Source organism: Podarcis cretensis, assembly GCF_951804945.1.
Source record: "Podarcis cretensis genome assembly, chromosome: 5".
Taxonomy (NCBI): domain Eukaryota; kingdom Metazoa; phylum Chordata; class Lepidosauria; order Squamata; family Lacertidae; genus Podarcis; species Podarcis cretensis.
Genome location: NC_137174.1, coordinates 8,707,880 through 8,733,953, shown reverse-complemented (window position 1 = coordinate 8,733,953; position 26,074 = coordinate 8,707,880). Strand labels below are relative to the sequence as shown.

Sequence of the window (26,074 nt, the reverse complement as noted above, 5' to 3'; positions counted from 1 at the left end):
GAAAGCTCAACAATTTTGCAAAAAAAGAGGCTTTTCTATCCAGATTTTCACTTTTTGAAATATGGCAACCCGACTAAAGGGTTCTGATAACATGGGGAGTCTGCACAAGCACAGCAGACTCTCTATTTTGGCCTGAATAGATGTAAGGAGTCATACAGCAACAGGGAGTGGGCTAAAGTCATGGTCCCTTGGGATTTAACTGAATATCGTTGAGAAGGGCAAGAAATTATTTCAGATACTGAATCCTGCATCCTATTTTCATTTGGCTACCTCTCTGGTTCCTTAGATTTCAACAGGCATTGCCCACACAACCTCAGGCATATCTTCAGAGCCCATAAAAGCTAGAAAACCCATTTGTTTTTAATGAAGGCTGAGATTGTCTGCTATTTTCTTCATCCTGTACCACATTCTACGCTGTTTCAGCACAGTCGAGGAATAACGATATATGCAACAGTTCTGCCTGTTAGTTCCTTAAAAAAAAAAATCCATTTCCTTTACTTTCTATAATGTAAAGAGTTATGGATGGGTGAACCTCACTTAGCTACATTCAGAGCTGGGCTTTCGCAAATTATTGCACACAGAAGGAGGCAGGGATAGAGCCAACCAAGTTTTACACAGAGCAGACACACTGGAATTAATTAACATGGGTAACTTAGGTCCCATTTATTTAACTGCACTTCCTGTTACATCATATATCAGTGCAATGAGCCAGTTTTCTGCTCCTAGTGCCCTACCTGTTTTTCCCTGGCGGTAACAGTGGCAGTAAAGCACTGGCAAATTTCTTTCCAACAGTAACACAAGCTGTCTTGAGATAATTATTAGGATAGCGCAGCTCCAAGGATCACATCGCAACAGGCACATAAATAGTTTTAGAATGTCCATATCATTACGTTATAAGGGATAACGGTGACTCAGTTTCTGTAGAACTGAAAACAAATGCTTTCTGAATCTGGTCCAGTTAAGCAAAACATTGCTGTAGAAAAATTTATTGCGGAAAACGTTCAAACCTCTTTGATTAATAGCAAAGTTCAAGGGGCTATAAAATAACTCATTTTCTGGAACACTGACACTGTTAAGCTTTTGTTACAAATGCAATTTTGAAGATTATATAAAACCAGTGCTTTTTTCCTGGGGGTGTTCAAGGGTGAGCAGCACCGGCACTTTTTTTTCTAGAAGAAAATCCTGTGTGATGGCCTGGGATTTGGACTCAGAGGTTGAACCTGAGGAATCCCAGCCTGCACAGGAGTCCCCGCCTCCAGAACCAGCTGAGCAGGGGCTGGGGCCTGAGCCTGAAGGGTCCTCACCTGTGCTGGATCCTCAGGAGCAGACACCAGCTGAATCTGCTCTGGCCCCTGAGGTGATGGAGGACCCATTGCCTGCAGGTGCTCCACTCTCAGCCCCGTCAGGGGAAGCTGAGGTTGCCTCTGGGTCCGGTAACCCTCCAGCCTCTCCTGAGCTGCAGAGGCTCAGGGCAGAAAGGCGGAGGGAAGTAAGTTCCTGCAGGAGGAGTGCTTGCCCCCAGGCCAGGAGAGGCGAGTCACCTGTGGACCGGGGCCGCCCTATGCCTCGGGGCAGATAAAAGCCAGCCAGCCCAGACCCAGGTTGCAGGAGCAACATTGTTGGTAGCCTGTTCCTGCCTGCACCCTGTCCTGCTCTTCTGCCAGAGTTCCTGACCTCACCCGACGCCCTGCCTTGGACCCAGCTTCAGCTTTGACGGACAGCCTCCATATTGCACCATCGACCTCGGACTGGACTCGGACCCCGCCTCTCGGTTAGCCCCCAGGACCAGCACACCCTGGTTAAAAGTGTGGCCAGCGCAGGCTTTAGCATATGCACCGCCGGGGTGCAAAGATCCGCCCAGCGTCCCCAAATTTAGTTTAGCCCCCAAATTAACTTTCATTATGCTTATGCCAGACACCACGCTTACGCCTTATCTCTTGTTTATTTGCTCATTTATTTACAATACACTTATACTTAAGTATACAACACGACGACACTTAAACTTATTAGTATTGTTTAGGCACCTACTTAGGAGAAACATCTGTTGTGTCAAAGGTGCCGCTGACGCAGCTGCCTCATAGCAGTTCAATACAATACCTAACATAATATTTTGATAAAATAAAAAAATTCCTTCCAGTAGCACCTTAAAGACCAACTAAGTTAGTTCTTGGTATGAGCTTTCGTGTGCATGCACACTTCTTCAGATATACTGAAACAGAAGTCACCAGACCCTTCTATATAGTGAGAAGGTGGGGAGGGGTATTACTCAGAAGGGTGGTGGGATTGGGTGATTGGCAGATAGCTGTGATGAGCCTGTTGACGACTCTTAACGACTGCAATAGGTCTTACAGGAAAAAGCAAGGGGTGAGAAGGTGAAAAATGGCTTTGTCATGTATAATGAGATAAGAATCCAATGTCTTTGTTCAGACCAGGTCTCTCCATGGTTTTATGTTTGGTAATAAGTTGCAATTCAGCAGCTTCTCTTTCCAGTCTATTTCTGAAATTCCTTTGTAATATTTTGATGTAATATTCCTTTGTAATATTTTGATGTAAGAGTTAATTTTGCGTGCACGGCGCCGTTGTGCATGACAAACGCCACCGTTGAGTCATGCGCCGCTGTTGTGAATGAGAAGCACCGACGCTGTTGCGGTGTGTCTTTGGTAAATGAGTGCACAAAGTCGAAAGTCCTTTAGTGAAACAGTAGGTATACATTTCGGTAATACCTAGGTATATATGTATTTTGTTTTTCTAGCTTGATCAAAACTATTATTTCATAACAGGTAGATAGTTAAGAGCTTAGGCGGCTTCAGCGGTGGGCGCCTAGCGCCCCCCAGAATTCGGCGCCCGGGTGCCCTGCACCCCTTGCACCCCCAGGTAAAGACAGCCCTGAGTGTGGTACCTACTGTAAAAACATCATGGTGAGGTACCAGCACCATTTTCTAGAAGAAAAGCACTGTATAAAACATACAGGATTGCTTAATTCTGACATTTTGCAGAAACATTCAGATCAGGCCTATTTCTGTCCTGGGTCAATGAAATCTTGAGTAGCTCACTGTTCTGAACATGTTCATCTTTTGATCACATTATTGAGTGTCGAGGTCCCCAAGCCACGCCCCAATAATTCACACATCACACATCAATTTTGGTTTGGGTTTTTGGCACGATTTTGGCCACAACTTTATTTAAATACACACAAGTGAGTGGTTGCTTAGGCATTGGTTCTGACTATCTGTCCTTGCCCCAGGGACAGAAATGACTTCCGGATTCCAGCGGAAGCCAGTGAGGGAAACAATTTTGGGGAGAAAATGAAGCTGGGCCTCAGTCCCTCACTTCTCACCCTCATGCTCCTGGTGGCTTGCACGGCCCAAGTCCGATGCCAGGGACAAGGACGAAAAGAATGGCAAGCCCCTGGATTCCTTTAACGGAATTCCCTTTCCGCACCACCATTGGAGGGGTAGGCACTTACCCTTCCACCAACCAATTTTAACCAATGCCTAACCGCCAACCTTACAAGTTGTGACAATTTGCTACACAGTAGGCAAAAACCAAATGGCAACAGCCAATCAGCCAAATGGACAAAATTCCTACCAGGCCCCTGCACCAAGGCGGACGACCCCATGACAGGCATAGCAAGGTCAAACCACCACCACCCCCCAATTCAGGGAGGGTGGGCGGGTGATTTGGTGCAAGCAGCCTTTGGTGCAAAGTTGGGCGTCCAATATTTAAAACCTCTGACCCCTCCTTCAAAATTGGCAACAAGCAATTCTCCCCAGCGACCCAATTAACCAATTCACAGCCTGGGTCAGTCCGCAAATCTGCCCAGCAACAGTGGGGTGGCTTGTATCCCCAACTGCAACACGTGCTCTCTGCTAGGGAGAACATGTTTTGTCATTCAAACTCGGTCCACTGTGGTTTGCATTCTGCTGAATCTGTATGATCATGACCCACTATAGCAATTTGCAAAAATAATGTTATTCTGTTTGAGTCTATAGAGGATGGCACAATCACCTGTTACATATTATTATATCCTTTTCTTTATTTTCGTTGCTATTTACCGTGCTGCCGCTGCTATCGAGTGCCCCGTCATCAAGTAGCTATCTGCCCCCAGGGCAGTTTTTAAGCCTTATTTACTTGGGGAGGGAAATGAAAAGAAAAAACTTGAAATTGTTGTGTGAATGACGCAGATCAAGGCAGCCCCGTGGGGGGGGGGGGACATTGCAACACAGCAACAGATCCTTCTTGCACAGCTTTCAATGGACACATGTAGATGAAAGGTTGCCATGGGCAATTGCTGCAAGAGGCAGAGGACTGCAGCATTTTAAAAACAGAGCTATATTTTGGATTATGTTGTGTGTGTGAGTCTGGGACAGGATGATGTTCATGAATGACGATGATGGTAGGAAGGACATGAAACACATGGTTCAGATTACATCTGCCCCCAGCCCCCAAAACCCACAATGAAATGATGCAGAGGTTTGATTAACTGGACTGGCTGAATTTTTCCACAGTATTTTTCAATGAGGAAACCAACATAGTTTTTGTTATGAGACTCTGACTCTGGGAATGCATTTATAAAAAGTACAGTGATTTCACCTTTCCCCCCTCTATTGAAAACTTTCAATAAAATATAATTTATAAAAAAAAATCTAGCTCCCCCCTGAAATTCAATAACTTTTCTCCCCCCAAAAAAACCCTCAGTAATTGAAATATATGCAGAAGAAAAAGAAAAGTATGATTTTTATGGGCTGATTACAGCAACACATTCAATACTGTGTTGATTTATTTAGTTTTATATGCTGTATTGGAATAATTGTCCGCTGCAATCTATGGTTTCATGACAGGGGGCAGAGAACAGAGACCTGGTGTTCAAAAACTGAGACCCCCTGCTCTTAGAGGGGGCACTGCTGCTTTGGGGCACGAGATTACCTCCTGTCTTACTATCGTATTTTTCGCTCTATAGGACGCACTTTTTCCCCTCCAAAAATTAAGGGGAAATGTGTGTGCGTCCTATAGAGCGAATGGAGGCTGCACAGCTAAGCCCAAAGCCAGAACAGGGAGACGGAGCGCTGTGGAGCACTCCGCCTCGCTCTTCTAGCTTGGGGATGGCTGCGCAAAGCTAGCCCTGAAGCCTCTGGAGCACAGTGGGACCTCGCGCTGCGCTCCAAAGGCTTCAGGGATCTTTGAGGCTGGCGGTGGGGGAAAGCAGCGCTTCCCCCCACCGCCAGCCCCAAAGAGCAGGTCGAAAGGAACCTGAAGCCTCTGGAGCCCAGTGGGAACTCCCCCTCGTGCTCCAGAAGCTTTGGGTTGCCTTCACTGAAGCCTGGAGAGCGAGAGGGGTCAGTGCGCACCGACCCCTCTCGCTCTCCATGCTTCCAAGGTAGCCACCTGAAGCCGCTGCGCTCTGGAGGCTTTGGGTGAAGGTACTTTGAACGCACTTTGTTTTAGAGGGGGAGAACAAGAAAAAAAAAATCCCCCTGTTCTCCCCCTCCTATGGTCCGATGCGTCCTATAGAGCGAAAAATATGGTATATCAAATGGGTCTGCTCCTGTTGCCTCCATCTTTATCCTGTTTCATGTGGGAGCACCCCAGTTGAACATAAACCTTCCCTCCTTTTCTGAGTTGGCTAGCATATTCACTTCATTGATAACTGTTTATATGGCCTAACATTCTGTTCCTGCATTGGCCAGTCTGATGTGTATAAACCACAGGGACATGAGCAGTGTTATTTTTCTAGAAAAGAGGTGCCAGAACTCACCACAAACTCACCCATGTTCTCTTATACAGTGGTACCTCCAGTTACGAACGGGATCCATTCCGGAGGCCCGGCCGTCTCCCAAAATCTTCGTAACCGGAGGCACCCTTCTGCGCAATTGAGCGCTTCTGCATTCGCCCACCACTTCCTGCCCCTGGGTGGGCCGTTTAGAATCAAACTACTGTACAAAGATAAATAAGCATCACTTCCATTACTAAGCCCACTTCACTCACTTTGTCTCTGGCCCCACCGACCACAGCACATGATAATAATAATAATAATAATAATAATAATAATAATAATAATATATTTATATCCCACCCTCCCCAGCCAAAGCCAGGCTCAGAGTGGCTAACAACAGTAAAAAAATAACACCGTTTACATAAAATCACAATCGATTAATTGAAATCCATTCTAAAATCAATTCATTCTAAAATCAATTCAAAATCAAATTAATGGCAACCATTGGGCTAGAGTTCTGTGAGGATTACTAAAGGAGGGGGTCGGACTGCACCTTGGCCAAAGGCCTGATGGAACAGCTCTGTCTTGCAGTCCCTGCGGAAAGATGTCAAGTCTGGCAGGGCCCTAGTCTCTTGTGACAGAGCGTTCCACCAGATCGGGGCCACGGCCGAAAAAGCCCCGGCTCTGGAAGGATGTCCATGAGGGTCTGTGGCCCTTTGGTTCCCCACTCTTACTTTATCAGATGTTTTCAGCCCTACACAGGTGAGACAGGAATGATCTAGGGCTGCTGCATCCTTAGGGAAATGCTGTGATCCTGGAAATGCCATGCGCACCAACGGTAATTTTCACAGGGGCCCCTCAAACCATAGCTGTCAACTTAGAGATTTGAAAATAAGGGAGCAGCAGCCTTGAAAATAAGGGACCAGCAGCCAAAATAAGGGATTTTAGTCAACCAGCTGAAATACGAAGTTAAAAGGGACCAGATAATTTGGGAGAGCAGCGCCGGTTTTTAGCCCTTCGTTTCCAGAGGTTGATGCTCAAGACACCAGCCGATGAAACACCGCAATTAAATAGCAGCAACCACTTTTCACGCAAAACGAAGTCCAAGCTACGAAGATGCTGCTGCAGTTCTGTATCTTTTCTCTTGTGCTCCATCTGCAGCTCTCAGTTCCATCAGGTGGGGTGGGACGGGGGTGGGGGTGGGGAAATAGCGCCCGAAGTAAACCCGCAGATCAGACAATCTATGCTAGTCTACCACTACAAATCTGTGGAAGAAGTGCTTGCGGTCCTTCCCTTGTAGCCCTTGGAACACCTGCCCACGCCTCCGCCTCCTCTTCCTCTTCCTCCTCTCTCTGAATTGCTTTCTCTATGGTTGCCCTCGCTCTCCTCTCAAGGCTCCTCATCAATTCATAGGCCATGCCAGGCTGCCCATCTCATCTGGGTCCTTCGGGGGCACAGCCGCAGTACAGCCTAGCAGGAGCGGGAGCAGCGGTGACGGGCAGAGGGGAGGCCCCAGGCAGAGACGCTCAGTTCGGCAGCCGAGAGGAGGATGGCGGTGAAAGGGCCCGAAGCTCCCGCCAGTCCTGGCGGGGAGGGGCTCCCAGGGGCTGAGGCTGGTGAGAGGAGGCTGGAGGGGGGGGCAGGCTGGGCAGCCAAGCAACACAGTTGGAGCCTCCCTCCTCCTTGGCCGGCAGGGAGGGAGGGAGAGGAGCTGCTTCCTTTGAAACCCAGGAAATTTATGGGACAACCATCAATAAGGGACAGCCTTCAATAAGGGACAGTCAACCTTAGTACCAGCCCCCTGGTATTATCCACATACAACACAAGGATAACTTGCCTCCTAGAGTGCAAAAACCTCAGGATATACCAACAGAGGGACAGCAAATAAGCTTTGCTTCAATACCTGAAGCAAAAAGCTCCAACCAAAGATGTTCTGTGCTAGCAACCATAGAAGAAGTATGCATAAAGTCTGTTGAAAACGTATAATTTGCTCTTGGAGTGGCATACAAAAGATGAACAGCTTAAATCTGTAATGATACAATGGGCAAAAGACTTGGGGAATAATATAGAAATGGCAGATTGAGAGAGGCTATGGAAAACAGCACCGGAATTCACAGCATGTTGCCCACTGAAAGAAAATTATATGAAAATGATGTGTAGGTGGGATCTGACGCCTGACAAGTTAGCAAAAATGTACAGAACAAGTTCAAATATTTGCTGGAAATGTAAAGAAAAGGAAGGTACATTTTAACATAAAGTAACTAAAGTAAAGTAAACTAAACTACCGGTAACTAACAATTTCTGAGAGATGGTATATAATGAAATGAAAAAAAAAATGTTTAAAATAACTTTTGTTAAAAAACCAGAAGCTTTTTTTACTAGGAATTATAGGTACTGAGATACCAAAGGACCATAAAAGATTGTTTATGTATGCGACAACAGCTGCACGGATGCTACTAGCCCAGAGATGGAAGGAAGAAACTACCCCAACCAGAGAAGAATGGCAAACCAAGTTGATGGACTATGCTGAAATGGCAAAATTAACTGGGAAGCTCAGAAATCAAGAAGACAAGAACTTGAATAAAGAACGGGGAAAGTTTACAATTTGTTTACGAGACCACTGTAAGCAGGTTAAAACATTAGCAGGATTTTAATCACACTTGTAAAGTAATGAAAAGTATGGATAATTTAGAAGGATTAAAAATTTGGATAAATATTGATAAGGTAAAGGTAAAGGGACCCCTGACCATTAGGTCCAGTCGTGGCCGACTCTGGGGTTGCGGCGCTCATCTCGCTTTACTGGCTGAGGGAGCCGGCGTACAGCTTCCGGGTCATGTGGCCAGCATGACTAAGCTGCTGCTGGCGAACCAGAGCAGCACACAGAAACACCGTTTACCTTCCCACCAGAGCGGTACCTATTTATCTACTTGCACTTTGACGTGCTTTCAAACTGCTAGGTTGGCAGGAGCAGGGACCGAGCAACGGGAACTCACCCCGTCACGGGGATTTGAACCGCCGACCTTCTGATCGGCAAGTCCTAGGCTCTGTGGTTTAACCCACAGCGCCACCCGCGTCCCAAATATTGATATGCAGTTGTAAATAATACCGTTAGGACCCATGGAAGGGATGGGGGGAAATCAGAAGATTCAGAGTACTCTCAATATTTGGATAGGGAATTGTTTTGTTGTTCTATGTTTATACTTTTAAAAACCAAATAAAAAAATTATATTGAAGTGCTATACGTTCAGCCTCCTTGGACCTCTGCTTCTCCCTCTCTTCTGCTTTCCTTCAATCTCCAAAGACATATATGGGTGGAAAGAAGCTTGGCTTAATGAGATGACTTTAGCAATTAATGGGTGTAATAGGCAACCTGTTTAAACCAATGGGAGGAGTTACATGGGTTTTTAATGAAGGTAAGTTATAGTAAAAGTTTGTATATAATTTATTTATTTTTCTGTTACAAGTTTATTTGAAACATGACAACTGTGACACTTTTTCCAGAGGGGCGTCCTAGTGGCAGATAAGGTAAAGTAAAGGGACCCCTGACCATTACGTCCAGTCGTGACCGACTCTGGGGTTGCGGCGCTCATCTCGCTCTATAGGCCGAGGGAGCTGGCGTTTGTCCGCAGACAGCTTCCGGGTCATGTGGCCAGCATGACCAAGCTGCTTCTGGCGAAACCAGAGCAGCACACAGAAACACCATTTACCTTCCCGCCAGAGTGGTACCTATTTATCTACTTGCACTTTGACATGCTTTTGAACTGCTAGGTTGGCAGGAGCAGGGACCGAGCAACGGGAGCTCACCCTGTCACAGGGATTTGAACCGCCGACCTTCTGATTGGCAAGTCCTAGGCTCTGTGCTTTAACCCACAGCGCCACCCGCATCCCATGCTTCTCCAGATACTGTACAGCAATTAAAATGTACACAGTGTATAATTGCTTTCCTAAAGCATATTTGTAGTGACAATATTTTCCCTAGGCACCTTTGGTTTTCTTCTTCCAGCTGAGACGTGCGCATATGGGTGAATTAGAGGGGAGTGCTTTCAGTCAATACTTGAAAAAGCCATCTGTCAACCAATAAAACTTACAAAAATGTGCTTCTCATCTAAAACTCTTCCACGAGAAAGGTTTTGTCTTGGAAGCAGTTTGTCCTTAGCTTCGGGGCATGAAAGCAAGAACAAAGACATGTACAGTCTTCAGAAACCTTAAACTGATGGCAATAACGTAAGGTTCTCTAAAATCTTGTTTTATCTGTTTGGCACCACAATTTTAATAGGGTTTTTTATTATTATTATTAATTCTCATGAAACAGTGAAAACGTTTCAAACAAGGACAAGATGCATTCGGCTCATCTAGTCTAAAGGTTGCAATCAGCTTTGGACCAAAGGGACCTAACTTCTGGCATAAATAGCAGCAAGCACTCTGGTTTCTTCCTTTTCTGTGGCAGAACTGCTCAGCTGCAAGAACAAGCAAGGGCTCTCAACTTTCCAGGGCTTTACAGGAAACACCACCCAGTAAGTGTGAAATATTTGTATGTATTACTAATGTACATTCCTGCTATCTTAGCTGCTGTTTTTAATTCTGTCCAATTCTTAAAGTAAAGAAGTTTTTAAAATAATGTTAAAAGTTATTGTTTAAAACAATCATAGTTTGGTGTTTTATTATCTAATACCTTGTAAAATGTGCCCTAATTTCTACATCATGGGACCTAGCAGCTAGATTATGCCTTAAATTTGCATGTAACTAACTCCGACCCACAGTGTTGTGTGCCATGAAGCAGTTTTAAAACTCAATTTTCAAAGGAAGTATGTCTCTGGGCAAAATGACATGCAACTTAATATTTTAAAACATATATACCACACGCACCGAAACAATTGCTAACATAATTGGGCCAAGATGTGATTCCAATAAGACTGAAAAAGCAAAACTGTAAACGGATCTTGAAAAAACACGTCACCAGAAACATGTTTCATTTTCCAATCGGAAACATTTGTTTGGGGTACTGTTACAACTTCAACTTATTTGAAAGTCTTATGATTCTTAAATGCAGCAGAGTTTTTGGCAGCTGACTTCCTGCATGCTCAGAGTCTAACTGTATCTAGTTTTCATTTATTTAACCCACAGCGACGAACGTGGAGGGTTTTCCGCACGGGCAAGGAAATGGAAAACTTGACCGCTGTCTCCAGCTCTTATAGAATCATCATAGCATTGCTTTTCACTGTTCTGAGCTTTGTTAATTGTTTGCCTCTTGAGGAAGACTCTGTCTGCACAGCAGAAGAACTTGCAAGGTACACCATTGTTTTCACAGGAAAGTGGAGCCAAGCATCGTTCCCTAAGCAATACCCTCTGTACAGGCCTCCAGCACAATGGTCGTCACTTCTGGGTAAGTCAAGCTCGTGCAGTTACTAAAGGCAAGCTAACTCTCTAAAAACCGTACCATCTTTTCTTAATTTATTAATTTTTTTGTAATCAAGTTACGTCTAAGTTCCTATGACTGAGAGACCAAACATGCACTCTCAGCAAGCTCCGTGTTATACAATGTGGGGCTGGTTTCTCCAGCTCAGCTTCTGTTTCCAATTTTGCTGCAGCTAAAGTAAACAGCATACCTTACTTCTTTAAACATAGCTTGTTCCACTTCAGAAAGAGAGGAGAAGGAACAGCATACAGCATATTATTTAGCAAATCTAAACCAGACTCCTGCCTGCTGCAATGTCTTCCCTTCCACAGGCGCTGCCCATAACTCTGACTACAACATGTGGAAAATGAACGAGTTTGCCAGCAACGGGATGCGTGACTTTGCCGAAAGAGGTGAACCCTGGGCATTAATGAAGGAAATAGAAGCAGCTGGGGAAAAAATCCAAAGCATTCACGGAATATTCTCCGCTCCTGCCATTGCCACTGGCACGGGGCAAACGGCCGCAAACTTGGAGCTCCACCCAAGACACCCGCTGGTAAGTAGGGGAAATGCTCATTGGCCTATTTTTTTTGTAAAAAGATAAATTTAAAAATAGAGCCATCACCTGATTAAAGAAATGGAAGTCGGTTACTTAAAACGAGTGTGTTATTCAATCAGTTGCTTTCCACCCAAAATTGCATGCAATTAAAACAATGGTTTTCAATAACCGGGCATCCTTAAATTTTAGATGTGTACGTCACAGCAAGCACCTTTGAGGAGAGTCATGTCGTTGTGTAGCTGTCCGCAGCGGGAATGCCTCTTTTAAGATGGTTCCTGCCACCTTCATATGTTTTTTAAAAAATATAAGTAGTTATGAAATATACTCGGAGTCGAGTGTGGATTTCATGCTCTTTATTCAGCTCATAGTGGAGAGGAGGAAAATGAAAGTTCCCCCAAACTGCTTTATATACATTATTTACACAATGGGCTGCATGTGATTGGCTAATTCCAGAATTCTCCTGTAGGCCAATCAGGCTGTGGATTCACTTCCATCTGGAGCTGGATTGGGTGGCTCCTGCAGACCAATCATACTGCTGCATTGTTCTAGGACCAATCAGACTGCTGCATTCTGGACCCTATTGTTCTAGGACCAATCAGACTGCTGCATTTTGGATCCTATTGTTCTAGGACCAATCAGACTGCTGCATTTTGGATCCTATTAACTGGGGTGTCAACAGGCCCGTGCAGAGCTTGTGTGATGCCCGGGGCGAGAGTCTTGTTAGAATAAAGTTATAAACTTAAACAAAAAAAGCAGCCTGCTTGGTTACATAAGAGCAAGGTAGCTCAGATAAACCAGTTTGTTGCACCAGTCATGTGGCTCCGACAGCCCAGGACATGCGCCACTGCGGTGGCAGGAGCGCCTAATCAGATCCTAATCTGCTAGTATGCAGTAACACAGGTCCAGATTTTACTATCAAAGTCTAGCAGCGCATTAAGTCCCCAGTCAGCTGGGAGGTACGGGTCCAGTGGAAGATTTAGGAAAGTGCAACCAGATTGGTCATGCTAGGCATAGAGCCTTGGGGTGGCGCTGTGGTGTAAACCACTGAGCCTCTTGGGCTTGCCGATCGGAAGGTTGGCAGTTCGAATCCCCATGACGGGGTGAGCTCCTGTTGCTCTGTTCTAGCTCCTGCCAACCTAGCAGTCTGAAAGCACACCAGTGCAAGTAGATAAATAGGTACTGCTGCGGCGGGCATTTCCATGTGCTCTGGTTTCTATCACTGTGTCCCGTTGCGCCAGAAGCGGTTTAGTTCTGCTGGCCACATGACCCAGAATGCTGTCTGCGGACAAATGCCGGCTCCCTCGGCCTGAAAGCCAGATGAGTGCCACAACCCCATAGTCGCCTTTGCCTGGACTTAACTGTCCAGGGGTCGTTTACCTTCACCTTTTTTTACCTTGGGGGTGCCGCAACTACGACCACCTCTGACAGGGTGCTCTTGGCATGACAGCCTGTTTGGCAGGGGCCCGTCAACCAGCTTAGCCCTCCAAGGCCTATCACAAATGTATCCAGCTGCCTCCCCCCCCCCTGCATAGGCCTGAGGGTCAACTGAGCCATCTAACTGATTTGTCAATCAAAGGTTGCAGCTCTTGGAAGCATGGGTGGAACTGCGTGAGCAGAAGTCACCTTCCTCTTTTCACCCACTGCAGATTTTGAGGGTGGAGCAGAGACTGCCAGGAGGAGGAGAGGAAGGCAACGTCCCATCACATTAGAAGTCTGCTCCACGCCTGCACAAACAGCTTTGTACACAGCGCAATATGTGCATGACTGAAACTATTTGAAGAAGAGTCTCTTATATAAGCACCACAGAGTTTAATATATTTTGCTCAAGAGGCCGCCAAGTGTGATGTGGGAAAGGGCCGTATTGTGCGATAATAAATAAAAATAAATAAAGTAGATTATTTCTAAAACAGGATTATGACAGACCCTCCAAGTGTCCCTGTTTTCCAGTGACAGTCCTGGATTTACAGAAGGCGTCCTGGGTTCTGATTTGATCCCAGAATGTCCCGCTTTTCCTTATGTGACTCCTGAGCCAAGGAGATACAACCTTTAGAAGCCTGTATAGGGATTTTAAAAAAATATTTAATGGGTGGCATATAAATAATCAACTTATTATGACTATTGAATAGGACATCCCTATTTCCATTGGAGAAACTTTGGAGGGTATGTTATGATATTACTGTTACACTGATTTATTTACATCTGAAGTTGTGGTGCAATAATCTGAGGAGGCTTAATCTAAAGTGCTTAATTCGGGTTCTGAAGTAAGCCTTTTCTTTTCTTTTTAATGGCTAGGTGTCCATTGCGGTGCGAATTGTGCCCAGCCCTGACTGGTTCGTGGGCATTGACAGTTTAAATCTGTGTGAAAAAGACCACTGGAAACAGAAAGTATCTTTGGATCTTTTCCCGTATGATGCTGGCACTGACAGCGGCTTCACGTTTTCCTCCCCCAATTTTGCCACCATCCCACAGGATCCTGTCACAGAGGTAAGTTTCTAAGCCGTTCCTTGACTGGTCAAGCACACAATTCCATTCAACATTAGTGTGATCATTATTTTATATCACAGCCGTAATTGCGATGGTAGCATAGGGACACGGGTGGCGCTGTGGGTTAAACCACAGAGCCTAGAACTTGCCGATCAGAAGGTCAGCGGTTCGAATCCCCACGACAGGGTGAGCTCCCGTTGCTCGGTCCCTGCTCCTGCCAACCTAGCAGTTCGAAAGCACGCCAGTGCAAGTAGATAAATAGGTACTGCTCCGGCGGGAAAGTAAACGGCGTTACCGTGCGCTGCTCTGGTTCGCCAGAAGCGGCTTAGTCATGCTGGCCACATGACCCGGACGGACATGCTGTGCCATAACTTTATTATTCCACATTTCAGCTGAACCATCCTCTGCTGCATTGTTTTATAGTCGGGACATTCCGTCAAAGAAGTGTGAAGCGACCCAAATCAAAATTAATGTTTAATTGATTAATCTACATTAATTAATTCTACTTACTCAATTAATTCAACTTTGTTACGTAATAATGAATTCTAGTGAAACGAAAGCTAATATGGAAATTAAATTTGCTGGCATTACAGTGATACCTCAGGTTACATACGCTTCAGGTTACAGACTCCGCTAACCCAGAAATAGTGCTTCAGGATAAGAACTTTGCTTCAGGTTGAGAACAGAAATCATGCTTTGGTGGCACGGCAGCAGCAGGAGGCCCCATTAGCTAAAGCGGTGCTTCAGGTTAAGAACAGTTTCAGGTTAAGTATGGACTTCCAGAACGAATTAAGTACTTAACCCGAGGTACCACTGTATTTGACTGTTGGCTTATATTTTGAAAAATTATTTATATAGAAACCTTAACGTTTAATGATATCTTGATGGTGGAATCAGGGGTGTCTCTCCCCCCCCCCCGCCTTCCCAGTTCCACTTTTTCCATTATAGATGCATCTTAATAAAATTTTAAAACCCCCAAAACACACAAGAGCTTTACGCAGATTTGACTTAAGCCAGGGAGGTTGAGATCATGCCTGTTTCCTCTGTCCCTCAGTCTCTACGATGTCTATATTTTGGGCAGTTTCTGCATTTGCTGTAGAGGGAAGTGTGGGGCAGATGGGGCTCATCAACAGGGGAAGGGAAAACTCTAGTTCTAAACCTCTGCTGCTTTAAGGGATATCTTTGGGATGTTGTCATGTGGGCAGCCCAGGACAGCCTTTCTCAACCTGTGGGTTCCCAGATGTTTTGGGACTACAACCCCCATCACCCCTAGCTAGCAAGGCCAGAGCACAGGGATGATGGGAGTTGTAGTCCAACAACATCTGGGGACCCACTGGCCCAGGATCTACATACACACTGCTCAGGAAGTGACCTAGCAGGTCACTTTGCGCACTAATCCAGCAAACACAATGCGGGAGGGAGCAGTTATGGGTTACTACTGGTCTCTGCAGCCACAGCAAGTGCTGTGAATCTCAGTGGTTCGACTTCACCCCCAGAGGTGCACTCCACTGTCTCTCGAGACAGACGGATGCCAACGACAACAAGAGACGTTCATTGGACATCTGTATAGAGGTCAAATCACATAAGCCTCTTTCACAAGAGCACTACCTCCTGATTTTAAGAGTTAGCAATTGAGGGCATCAAGCGATGTACACAACTCTGTGTATGTAGGTGTCGGGGAACTGACATCAGAGCGAGAGGTGGAGGCAAGGCTCCAAAACGATGCAGGAGAGGGGACCAGCAGGGGGGAAGGAATTCAGCGTAACACCAGTAGAGAAGAGAAGGAGATGGAGGATTTGGAGACAGGGCTCCAAGACCCTTCACCAGAGACTAGTGGGGAGAGCGCTGACACGCCTCTGCCTTCCCCTTACTTGCGCAGACGAGTTCCACGCAGGGAAAGTAGGAGGAGACTTGGCGTCAAATAGCTCTTATGCTGGAAGAGGTTCAAGAAACGCCCACTGACGGATTCTGCAAGCGACTGACCAGCCACGGAGTGTGGGCTGTCAGCCAAGGCATGGTGAACCAGGCAATCTAACTGAAATTGAAGGCACCTTACGCACAAGTAACCCCCTTACAACCATTACAGTAGGCTCCCAGTCAAATGTGATGTCATAAAGTATGGGGTTTTTTGTGACTCCAGAACAAGTTGATCACTATCCCAGCTCTCAAACCCAGTGCATATTCTGCAGTTGGCACCTTATCTGCTGACAGCTAAGTTGCAGCAGTTCTTGTTGTTGTTTAGTCATTTAGTCATGTCCGACTCTTCGTGACCCCCTGGACCAGAGCACGCCAGGCACTCCTGTCTTCCACTGCCTCCCGCAGTTTGGTCAAACTCATGCTGGTAGCTTCGAGAACACTGTCCAACCATCTCGTCCTCTGTTGTCCCCTTCTCCCTGTGCCCTCCATCTTTCCCAACATCAGGGTCTTTTCCAGGGAGTCTTCTCTTCTCATGAGGTAGCCAAAGTATTGGAGCCTCAGCTTCAGGATCTGTCCTTCCAGTGAGCACTCAGGGCTGATTTCCTTCAGAATGGATCGGTTTGATCTTCTTGCAGTCCATGGGACTCTCAAGAGTCTCCTCCAGCACCAGAATTCAAAAGCATCAATTCTTTGGCGATCAGCCTTCTTTATGGTCCAGCTCTCACTTCCATACATCATTACTGGGAAAACCATAGCTCTAACTATACGGACCTTTGTTGGCAAGGTGATGTCTCTGCTTTTTAAGATGCTGTCTAGGTTTGCCATTGCTTTTCTCCCAAGAAGCAGGCATCTTTTAATTTTGTGGCTGCTGTCACCATCTGCAGTGATCATGGAGCCCAAGAAAGTAAAATCTCTCACTGCCTCCATTTCTTCCCCTTCTATTTGCCAGGAGGTGATGGGCCCAGTGGCCATGATCTTCGTTTTTTTGATGTTGAGCTTCAAACCATATTTTGCACTCTCCTCTTTCACCCTCGTTAAAAGGTTCTTTAATTCCTCCTCAATTTCTGAGTTAGCAATCGAGGGCATCAAGCGATGCACACAACTCTGTGTATTTGGGCTCCCAGTCAAATGTGATGTCATAAAGTATGGGGTTTTTTGTGTGACTCCAGAACAAGTTGATCACTATCCTAACTCTCAAACCCAGTGCATATTCTGCAGTTGGCACCTTGTCTGCTTATAGCTAAGTTGCGGCAGTTCTTACTCCTTGCCAAGATCCGAAATCTGGTGTTTCAGACCACACTGGTTCTTGTTTCTACAAACCTATGGATTATAGCCGCCTTTCTAAACCTCTTTGCAGTTATCTGAATCCTTTTGCATCTTGCTGTCTAAAACTGCCTAGTATCTCTTTGGAGAGCATGCTATGCTGCTCACGATCAACAATCCCTCTTCCTGTCCCTACCAAATTCTACCCCTCTTTTGACATTTCTCTAATGCTGTTTTTAAAAGAGCATTCCGGAGGCAAGAGCTTTTTTGCCGCAACAAATAGGTGCAATTATTATTTTTTCTTTCTACATGGTGCTCCCTGCCATGCACAGAGGTCTGCACATTGATACCTGTTTTTAGGGAAACACCAAAAGTTCACATCTAAAGCCATTCTTAGGCTGTAACATGCAACCCATCCATAGGATACAATGTGAGGGGGAGCTTTATTGGTGTTTTTGAATTATTAAAATTCATGGCACTCCCCCCCCCCCCCAAAAAAAAAATTCAATTTGTTTATGCAGGTGCGAACCCTTTACTAATGGCGTTGGAATGCACATACTTAATAGTGTTTTTCTTAGCACTTTTGCCTTCTTGAAAAACCTTCAACTGCTGACTGGCCTCCTACAGGTGAGAATCGAACCATGTTACAGCATGGTTTGTTGCTCAGTACAGTGGTATCTCGCAAGACGAAATTAATTCGTTCTGCGAGTTTTTTTCGTCTTGCGAAACACGGATTTTGGAAAAGCTTCAAAAATCACCAAAGTCTTCAAAAACCTCAAAAAAGGCTACCACACCGCGTGCTATGAGTTGCTCCTCGAAGTGAATGCACAGTTTTAAGAAAAAGGAAACAAACTTGCAAGACAAAGGAAACAAACTTGCAAGACGTTTTCGTCTTGCGAAGCAAGCCCATAGGGAAATTCGTCTTGCGAAGCAACTCAAAAAACGAAAAACTCTTTCGTCTTGCGAGTTTTTCGTCTTACGAGGCATTCGTCTTGCGAGGTACCACTGTACATAACAGAGGTTTTGGGCTGCCCAGACCACAAGACTGGCATATATTTGGCCAGAGCCAGTGCACTCTTCTAATATACATTGAGAGCTATCCTAATAGTTCTATGACTGCTTGTCCTTATACAGCCCAAACGTGCCATCTATCCACCAGCAGATTTGATGGAGCCCCAAGATCAAAAAGAAACCTTTAGGGAAAAATAAGAACTGAGAGTGTTCAATGGGTGCAGAACTATGATGGATGGTGATGGGACAGAAAATGGAAGTGGTGGAATCCTGCGCAGGAGCAATCCGCACTGCAAAATTTTGCTGCAGATTCCCTTTGTGATACTAAATTGGTATCTTTTGTATACATGTTTCAATTCACAGATCACTTCTTCCTCTCCAAGTCACCCAGCAAACTCGTTTTATTACCCCAAGCTTAAAAAATTGCCACCTATCGCTCGAGTAACCATGATAAAAGTGAAAAGAGGCAAACTAGGATTTCCTCCTCCTCAGCCCAATGTGACTGCAATCAGGAATGAAATTGATGATTCTGTTTCAGGTAAGTGTTTAACACTTTGATAACGTGGACTGTTTTGCTAGAAGTATGTATGTAATGTGAAAAAAATGAATGCACAGGGAGATCATATGGAGAAATGGCAAAAATAGATTTATATAGATAATCCCTGTGGGATAATTAATAAAAGCATTGGCTGGATCCCTAGATCCAAAGTGCAAGGCTAAACATAAAGGTAAAGGTAAAGGGACCCCTGACCATTAGGTCCAGTCATGGCCGACTCTGGGGTTGTGGCACTCATATTGCTTTACTGGCCAAGGGAGCCGGCGTACAGCTTCCGGGTCATGTGGCCAGCATGACTAAGCCACTTCTGGCGAACCAGAGCAGCACACGGAAACGCCGTTTAGCTTCCCGCCGGAGCGGTACCTATTTATCTACTTGCACTTTTTGGCATGCTTTCGAACTGTTAGGTTGGCAGGAGCAGGGACCGAGCAACGGGAGCTCACCTCGTTGTGGGGATTAGAACCGCCAACCTTCTGATCGGCAAGTCCTAGGCTCTGTGGTTTAACCCACAGCGCCACCCGCGTCCCTTAAGGCTAAACATACTCTCCAGCAAAAAAAGAGCCCCCAACAGACTTTAAAAACACAGAATCATGCAGCAAAGTTAAGCAATGGAATAATAGACCTTTTAAATATTCTGTTCTAGCTGCTTATTATGCTTCCCCTTTCTATCCCTCTCACAATGAACAGACCATACCATTAGTAAGTTTGAATGCTTTACTTACAAACACTGAAGGTCAGAAGGTCAGATTCACGTGTTATTCCATGCAGTAGCAAGTAGGCAGAAATCTTGGGATACAAAATATAGTGAAATAGCACTAAGTACGTGGTCTGAGCTTGTAGTGAGCTATCTTGGTGAGTTCACATGGTGAAAAAAGAACAAGGAAAGGAGGGGACTTAACTTTCTTCCAGGTGAGGGATGTTACCCAGCTGAGCCTAGGAATGCAATTTTGTGGCCTTAACCCCTTCATGCATTAACCAGCCCTCAGCTTGCTAGTTATGCTTGACTACAGTTTACCACACAATTTCCCTTCTGCAAGTGGTAGTGAAGTTTACTTCCAAAGGTGTACAGTGGTACCTTGGGTCTCAAACTTAATATCTTCTGGAAGTCCGTTCCAAAACCAAAGCGTTCCAAAACCAAGGCACGGTTTCCCAAAGATAATGCAAAACGAATTAATCCAGGCTTTTAAAAACAACCCCTAAAACAGTAATGTAACATGAATTTTACTATCTTAACAAAACCATTGATCCATAAAATGGAAGCACTAATCAATTAATTTTTTTTCCCTTACCTGCACTGATAGTCAATGTTTGGATGGGGGGCTTTTATCCACTTCCGCAGTCACACAGTCAATCTATCAGTAGCTGCATAGCTGTCAACTTTCCCTTTTCTTGCGAGGAATCCTATTCGGAATAAGGGAATTTCCCTTAAAAAAAAGGAAAACGTTGACAGCTATGGTAGCTGAACTGGGTTCCACAGTCACAAAAAACAAATTAACCAAAAAAGCCTCAAAAACCAAAACGCAAAATAAATAGCAATAACAAAAGCGCCAAACTTAATCCATTCCAGAAGTCCATTTGACTTCTGAAATGTTCGAAAACCAAGGTGCAGCTTCTGATTGGTGCAGGTGTTCCAGAAACAATAGCTGACAGCTCCATCGGACGTTTGGCTTCCGAAAAATGTTCAAAAACTGGAACACTTCCAGGTTTCTGGCGTTTGAATACCCAGGCGTTTGAGAACGAAGGCATTTGAGAACCAAGGTAACACTGTACTGGCTAGAGTGAAATTTCATCAGGCAGATCACATGAAGTGCTTTATGCTGATGCCACACATCTGCTGGAAGATTGCTGCCACTGCCCGCTGGACATTCATATGACCAGCCACAACAAAGCGCAAAGCTGATTTTAAAAAGCTGCAGGTTGTGCAATGGTACCACAGGCATGTGGAGGGATGCAACCAGCCCTCACCGAGTGTGTTAAATTATTTGACTAGATGAAAGAGCGACCATTAGTGCCTCTGCTTTACTTTGGTTAAAAACTGTGCAGACTGCTGCTTCATTCATACCTTAGGGCACAGGTCCTCTCACAAACACCCCTGGTCCATCTGAGAAGTTTCTTTTACCTTCAGCTAGTAAGTGTTTGGGGATGTATAAACCACAGAGCCTAGGGCTTGCCGATCAGAAGGTCAGCGGTTCAAATCCCCGCGAAAGGGTGAGCTCCCATTACTCAGATCCTGCTCCTGCCGACCTAGCAGTTCGAAAGCATGTCAAAGTAGATAAATAGGTACCACTCTGCAAGGAAGGTAAACGGTGTTTCCGTGCACTGCTCTGGTTTCGCCAGAAGCGGCTTAGGCATACTGGCCACATGTCCTGGAAGCTGTATGCTGGCTCCCTTGGCCAGTAAAGCGAGATGAGCGCCACAAGCCGAGAGTCGTCCGGAACTGGACCTAACGGTCAGGGGTCCCTTTACTTTTTAGTAAGTGTTTAGTTAAGGTGCTTACAAATTCACCCACGTGTCAAACAGCATGGAAATTGTAATCACCGCTGAGGAAGGAAGCAAATTTCGCAACATGTCATGTACACTTTCTCTTGGACTTTCAGCCCCAGTGCTGCTTATGTTCAGTCAGAGTTAGCCAAAACTGGCATCATAATTTATCATTCCCATGCATTCTGGTGCTTGAGTGAACTTTCAAGGGCCTTAACTCTTTCCTTACACCAATGGTTGTTTGAGCCTAGGATTTCCATGCCTAGGAATTTCCTAAAAGGAAATTCAAGGCAATCATTTATGCATATTATACCTTTAGAAAGTGAAAGCATTTAGCACACATTCTCTTAGGAATCTTCATAGTTTGTCCAGTAGTTCATAACAGCAACAGCAACAGCAACAGCAACAGCAACAACAATTTATTATTTATACCCCACCCATCTGGCTGGGTTTCCCCAGCCACTCTGGGAGGCTCCCAACAGAATATTAAAAATGCAATAAAACATCAAACCTTAAAAACTTCCCTCAACAGGGCTGCCTTCAGATGTCTTCTAAAAGTCAGGTAGTTGTTAATTTCATTGGCATCTGATAGGAGGGCATTCCACAGGGCGGGTGCCACTATCGAGAAGGCCCTCTGCCTGGTTCCCCGTAACCTCACTTCTCGCAGTAAGGGAACTGCCAGAAGGCCCTTGAAGCTGGACCTCAGTGTGTTGTCTGAACAATAGGGGTGGAGATGCTCCTTCGGGTATACTAGGCTGAGTGTTATATGGTCTCGGCAGCCACTCCCAGTCACCAGTCTAGCTGCTGCATTCTGGATTAGTTGTATTTTCTGGGTCACCTGCAAAGTGACCCATGTAGAGTGCATTGCAGTAGTCCAAGCGGGAAATAACCAGAGCATGCACCACTCTGGCGAGGCAGTCCGCGGACAGGTAGGGTCTCAGCCGGTGGACCAGATGGAGCTGGTAAACAGCTGCCCTAGACATTTAATTGACCTGCGCCTCCATGGACAGCTGTGAGTCCAAAATGACTCCCAGGCTGCGCACCTGATCCTTCAGAGGCACAGTTACCCCATTCAGGACCAGGGAGTCCTCCACACCTGCCCACCCCCTGTCCCCCAAAACAGTACTTCTGTCTTGTCAGGATTCAACCTCAAAGAAAACTTTCTGAGCCTACAATGTATTCCATTGTTGCTTAACTTTGACAGTGAAGGAGAAGCTAAGACAGGAAGCCTGATGCAAACCTTGGACTATAGACCACTGCTATCAGAAACAGTGAACTGAGAGATCAAAAGAGATGTTAGAACAGATCACTAGAGCAGGGGTAGGCAACCTAAGGCCCGGGGGCTGGATGTGGCCCCATCGCCTTCTCAATCCGGCCCGCGGACAGTCCAGGAATCAGTGTGTTTTTACATGAGTAGAATGTGTCCTTTTATTTAAAATGCATCTCTGGGTTAGTTGTGGGGCCTGCCTGGTTTTTTTACATGAGTAGAATGTGTGCTTTTATTTAAAATGCATGTCTGGGTTATTTGTGGGGCATAGGATTTCGTTCATTCCCCCCCCCCCCCCAATATAGTCCAGCCCGCCACATGGTCTGAGGGACGGCGGACCAGCTTACGGCTGAAAAAGGTTGCTGACCTCTAGACTAGAGGAAATAAGCCAAACTCAGCAAAATCTCTCTCTCTCCCTCTCTCTCCTCTCTCTCCCCATAGACAGACTATTTCATATATTTGGAAATTTCAGTTAGTTTAATACAAGTCACCAGATCTTGAACAACTATCCTGGCACTCAGAGCGTGCTGGTGCTTATACAGTGGTGCCCCACAAGACGAACGCCTCGCAAGACGGAAAACCCGCTAGACGAAAGGGTTTTCCGTTTTGGAGGCGCTTCGCAAAATGAATTTCCCTATGGGCTTGCTTCGCAAGATGAAATGTCTTGCGAGTTCCTGCGGGTTTCCCCCCCCTTTTTCCCCCTTTTCCTAAGCCGCTAAGCCGCTTATCAGCTGATCCGCTGATAAGCCGCTTAACAGCTGATCCGCTAAAAGCCGCTAAACCGCTAATAGTGCTAATCCGCTAAGCTGTCAATGGGCTTGCTTCGCAAGACGAAAAAACCGCTATACGAAGAGCCTCACGGAACGGATTAATTTCGTCTTGCGAGGCACCACTGTACTTTTAAAGGCTTGCAAGGCTTGGGGCCCAGGACTATCCCCACTTATTGTCAGAGACCTATGGTTTAAACCTGGCTTGTTTGAAATTAACCACAGTTTGTCAACACAGCGTACCATAGCTGAGGGAAAGCAGGAAGCTTCCATCGCCTTCTCCTGGCCTTGAGGGACAAGGTTGGGGGCAGGATGCTTGATAATGTACACTTGGCTCCTGGATCTGAAGCAGACGCCTATTGCTTTATCAATTTCCTGTATATTGCAGAAACTCCCCTGGATTGTGAGACATCGCTGTGGTCTTCTTGGGGCCTCTGTAGAGGCACGTGCGGACATTTAGGAACTAAAAGACGAACTCGGTATATACGTCTACAGCCGGCCAATAATGGAATACCCTGCCCAGAACTGAATGAAGAAAAAGAATGCGACCCAGATAACTGCGTGTGAGACGGTTCTCTGGGACAATAATTTAGATAATTTAAATATAGGATACACTTGGCTAACACCACCTATTCCTGTTAATATTCCTTATTTTTCAGAATAGTTGTAATATTTTGTTGAAATGTTTTTGCTAAACTGAGTTGCTAGATAGAAAACAGCCTTTTTATTATGGACTACTGCAGTGCCACCTGGTGGCAGAAACATTTCTCAACCGTATGTACTTCAATTATCAGACATGCATATCTGTAAAAAAAAAAAAAAGTAAAGGCCACTACCTTTAAGAATTAGAATGTGTTCTTTGCCATGTATTTATATGCACTGTACTCTTCTGAATTATTTTGCTGGGATTTTTGACATTTATGGTGTGTTATTTGCAAACATATTTAATGCAGGTAAGCACAAAACAAAGAACCATACAGGAAAGGCAGAGAATAAAATACAAGACTAGTCTCCTCGTTGGTGTACAAAATAAGAGGCGGGACTTTCTCAGGGATAAGAAGAATGCCCCGTGACAAAATAACTTGGCTAGCCATTATCACACAGAGACAAATACTATGGTCTGAATGCCGTAACAAACCATAATTCTCTTGTTTGGCTGCCGGCTGGTATTGGCTTGCTAGATCACCCAGAACCAGCCAACTCCTCCAAGCCATCACCGGCCTGCCATTTTTATTCATTTCATCCATTTGGAAACCATACCTCATCAGGTAAGATCCTGAGGTGTTTTCAACAATTACATTAAAGCATCAAAATGACACATCTCATATTAAGACCCTTTGAACTGTCAAACAACAATCTATACAACAGAACATCAACTGCTACATCAATTTCTAGGGCTCAATTCAGCAATGTAGATCAAACCCAACCCAAGAATCTCCAGACCCAATCTGACCCCCAAACCCAAACTGTGATCCGGAGGAGGGGGGAATCTTTGGAAATCCAACCGGCTTGTATTAGGAAACCCAAAATGGCTGCAACTTCCTTGGTTTCCCCCCACATGGGGACACAGGATTTGGAAGCAAATTGCTCTGGTGGGGTGCTACTGTCTTGCTCACCACAGAAAACATCCTCCCAGTTGAGACATTGGTTGATGGACAAGAAAGCCTTTCCTGGACAACCTGAGGCAGGACCTGCCAAACAGGCCACAGGCTGACCAGAAGGCCAGGGGGTCGGGGGACAGTTCCTGGCACTCAGGGTCTCAGTGGCCTTTGGAAAGGGCATCATGAGGAGCACTGCAAGCTGAGAAGTGGTGCCCTATTGCTCTCTGCCCAGTAGGCCAATTTCTCCATCAATGGAGATTTCATTCTTTTGTTCTACCATATGCTCACGCAAGAGTTGGGCAGTGTTCCATAATCCTACTAGAAAGAAAGAAAAATGAAGAGAAAGTGGGGTGGGGGTGGGGGTGGGGAAGAGAAAAGAAAAATACAGTGGTGCCTCTCAAGATGAAATTAATTCGTTCCGCGAGTTTTTTCGTCTTGCGATTTTTTTCGCCTTGCGAAGCACGGACTTTGGAAAAGCTTCAAAAATACCAAAGTCTTCAAAAACCTCAAAAAAAGGCTACCACACCGCGTGCTAAGAGTTGCTCCTCGAAGTGAATGCACGGTTTTAAGAAAAAGGAAACAAACTTGCAAGACAAAGGAAACAAACTTGCAAGACGTTTTCGTCTTGCGAAGCAAGCCCATAGGGAAATCCGTCTTGCGAAGCAACTCAAAAAACGAGGCATTCGTCTTGTGAGGTACCACTGTAATCCAATAAGTTTGAGGTTAGGTTTACGTGTTAGGGTTAGATTTAAGCTTAGGGTTAGTTACGTGTTAGGTTTAAGGGGCTAGGGGATAGGTTTAGTGTAGGGAATAGAGTTAGGGTTAGTGGTTAGAGTTATTTGCTTGCGTTAAGCGTAGGGTTGGGGCTTTAGATTAAGGTTTGTGGCCGGGGCTGAGGACTGTGGTTCATGTTAGGTTTAAGACTAGGTTTAGAGTTGGGGTTAGGGTCAGGATTATAGGTTGGGTTAGGGAACAGGCTAGCATGAGGATTTGGGGGTAGGTTTAGGGCATGGGCTGGACCTGGCCCAATTGCCTTCTAAATCCGGCCTGCGGATGGTCC

General features: G+C 45.5%; 1 protein-coding gene across 3 annotated transcripts in view; it reads left to right on the top strand.

Moving 5' to 3' along the window:
• The first annotated feature begins 9,906 nt into the window (after positions 1-9,906).
• The window catches only part of SPON2 (spondin 2), a 269,742-nt gene continuing 253,574 nt past the window's right edge, over positions 9,907-26,074 (top strand). For 2 of the 3 annotated variants that reach the window (XR_013838606.1, XR_013838607.1), the window contains exons 1-6: positions 9,907-10,227; positions 10,838-11,096; positions 11,441-11,664; positions 13,960-14,151; positions 18,706-18,880; positions 23,802-24,113. Coding sequence is in view for 1 of the 3 variants with exons in the window: in XM_079975415.1 (XP_079831541.1) it covers positions 10,874-11,096; positions 11,441-11,664; positions 13,960-14,151; positions 18,706-18,880; positions 23,802-23,980 (993 nt within the window). In the remaining 2 variants the exon portion in view is untranslated. Of the gene's footprint in view, positions 10,228-10,837; positions 11,097-11,440; positions 11,665-13,959; positions 14,152-18,705; positions 18,881-23,801; positions 24,265-26,074 lie in introns of those variants that run through there. The other variant, XM_079975415.1, reaches the window with a different exon arrangement.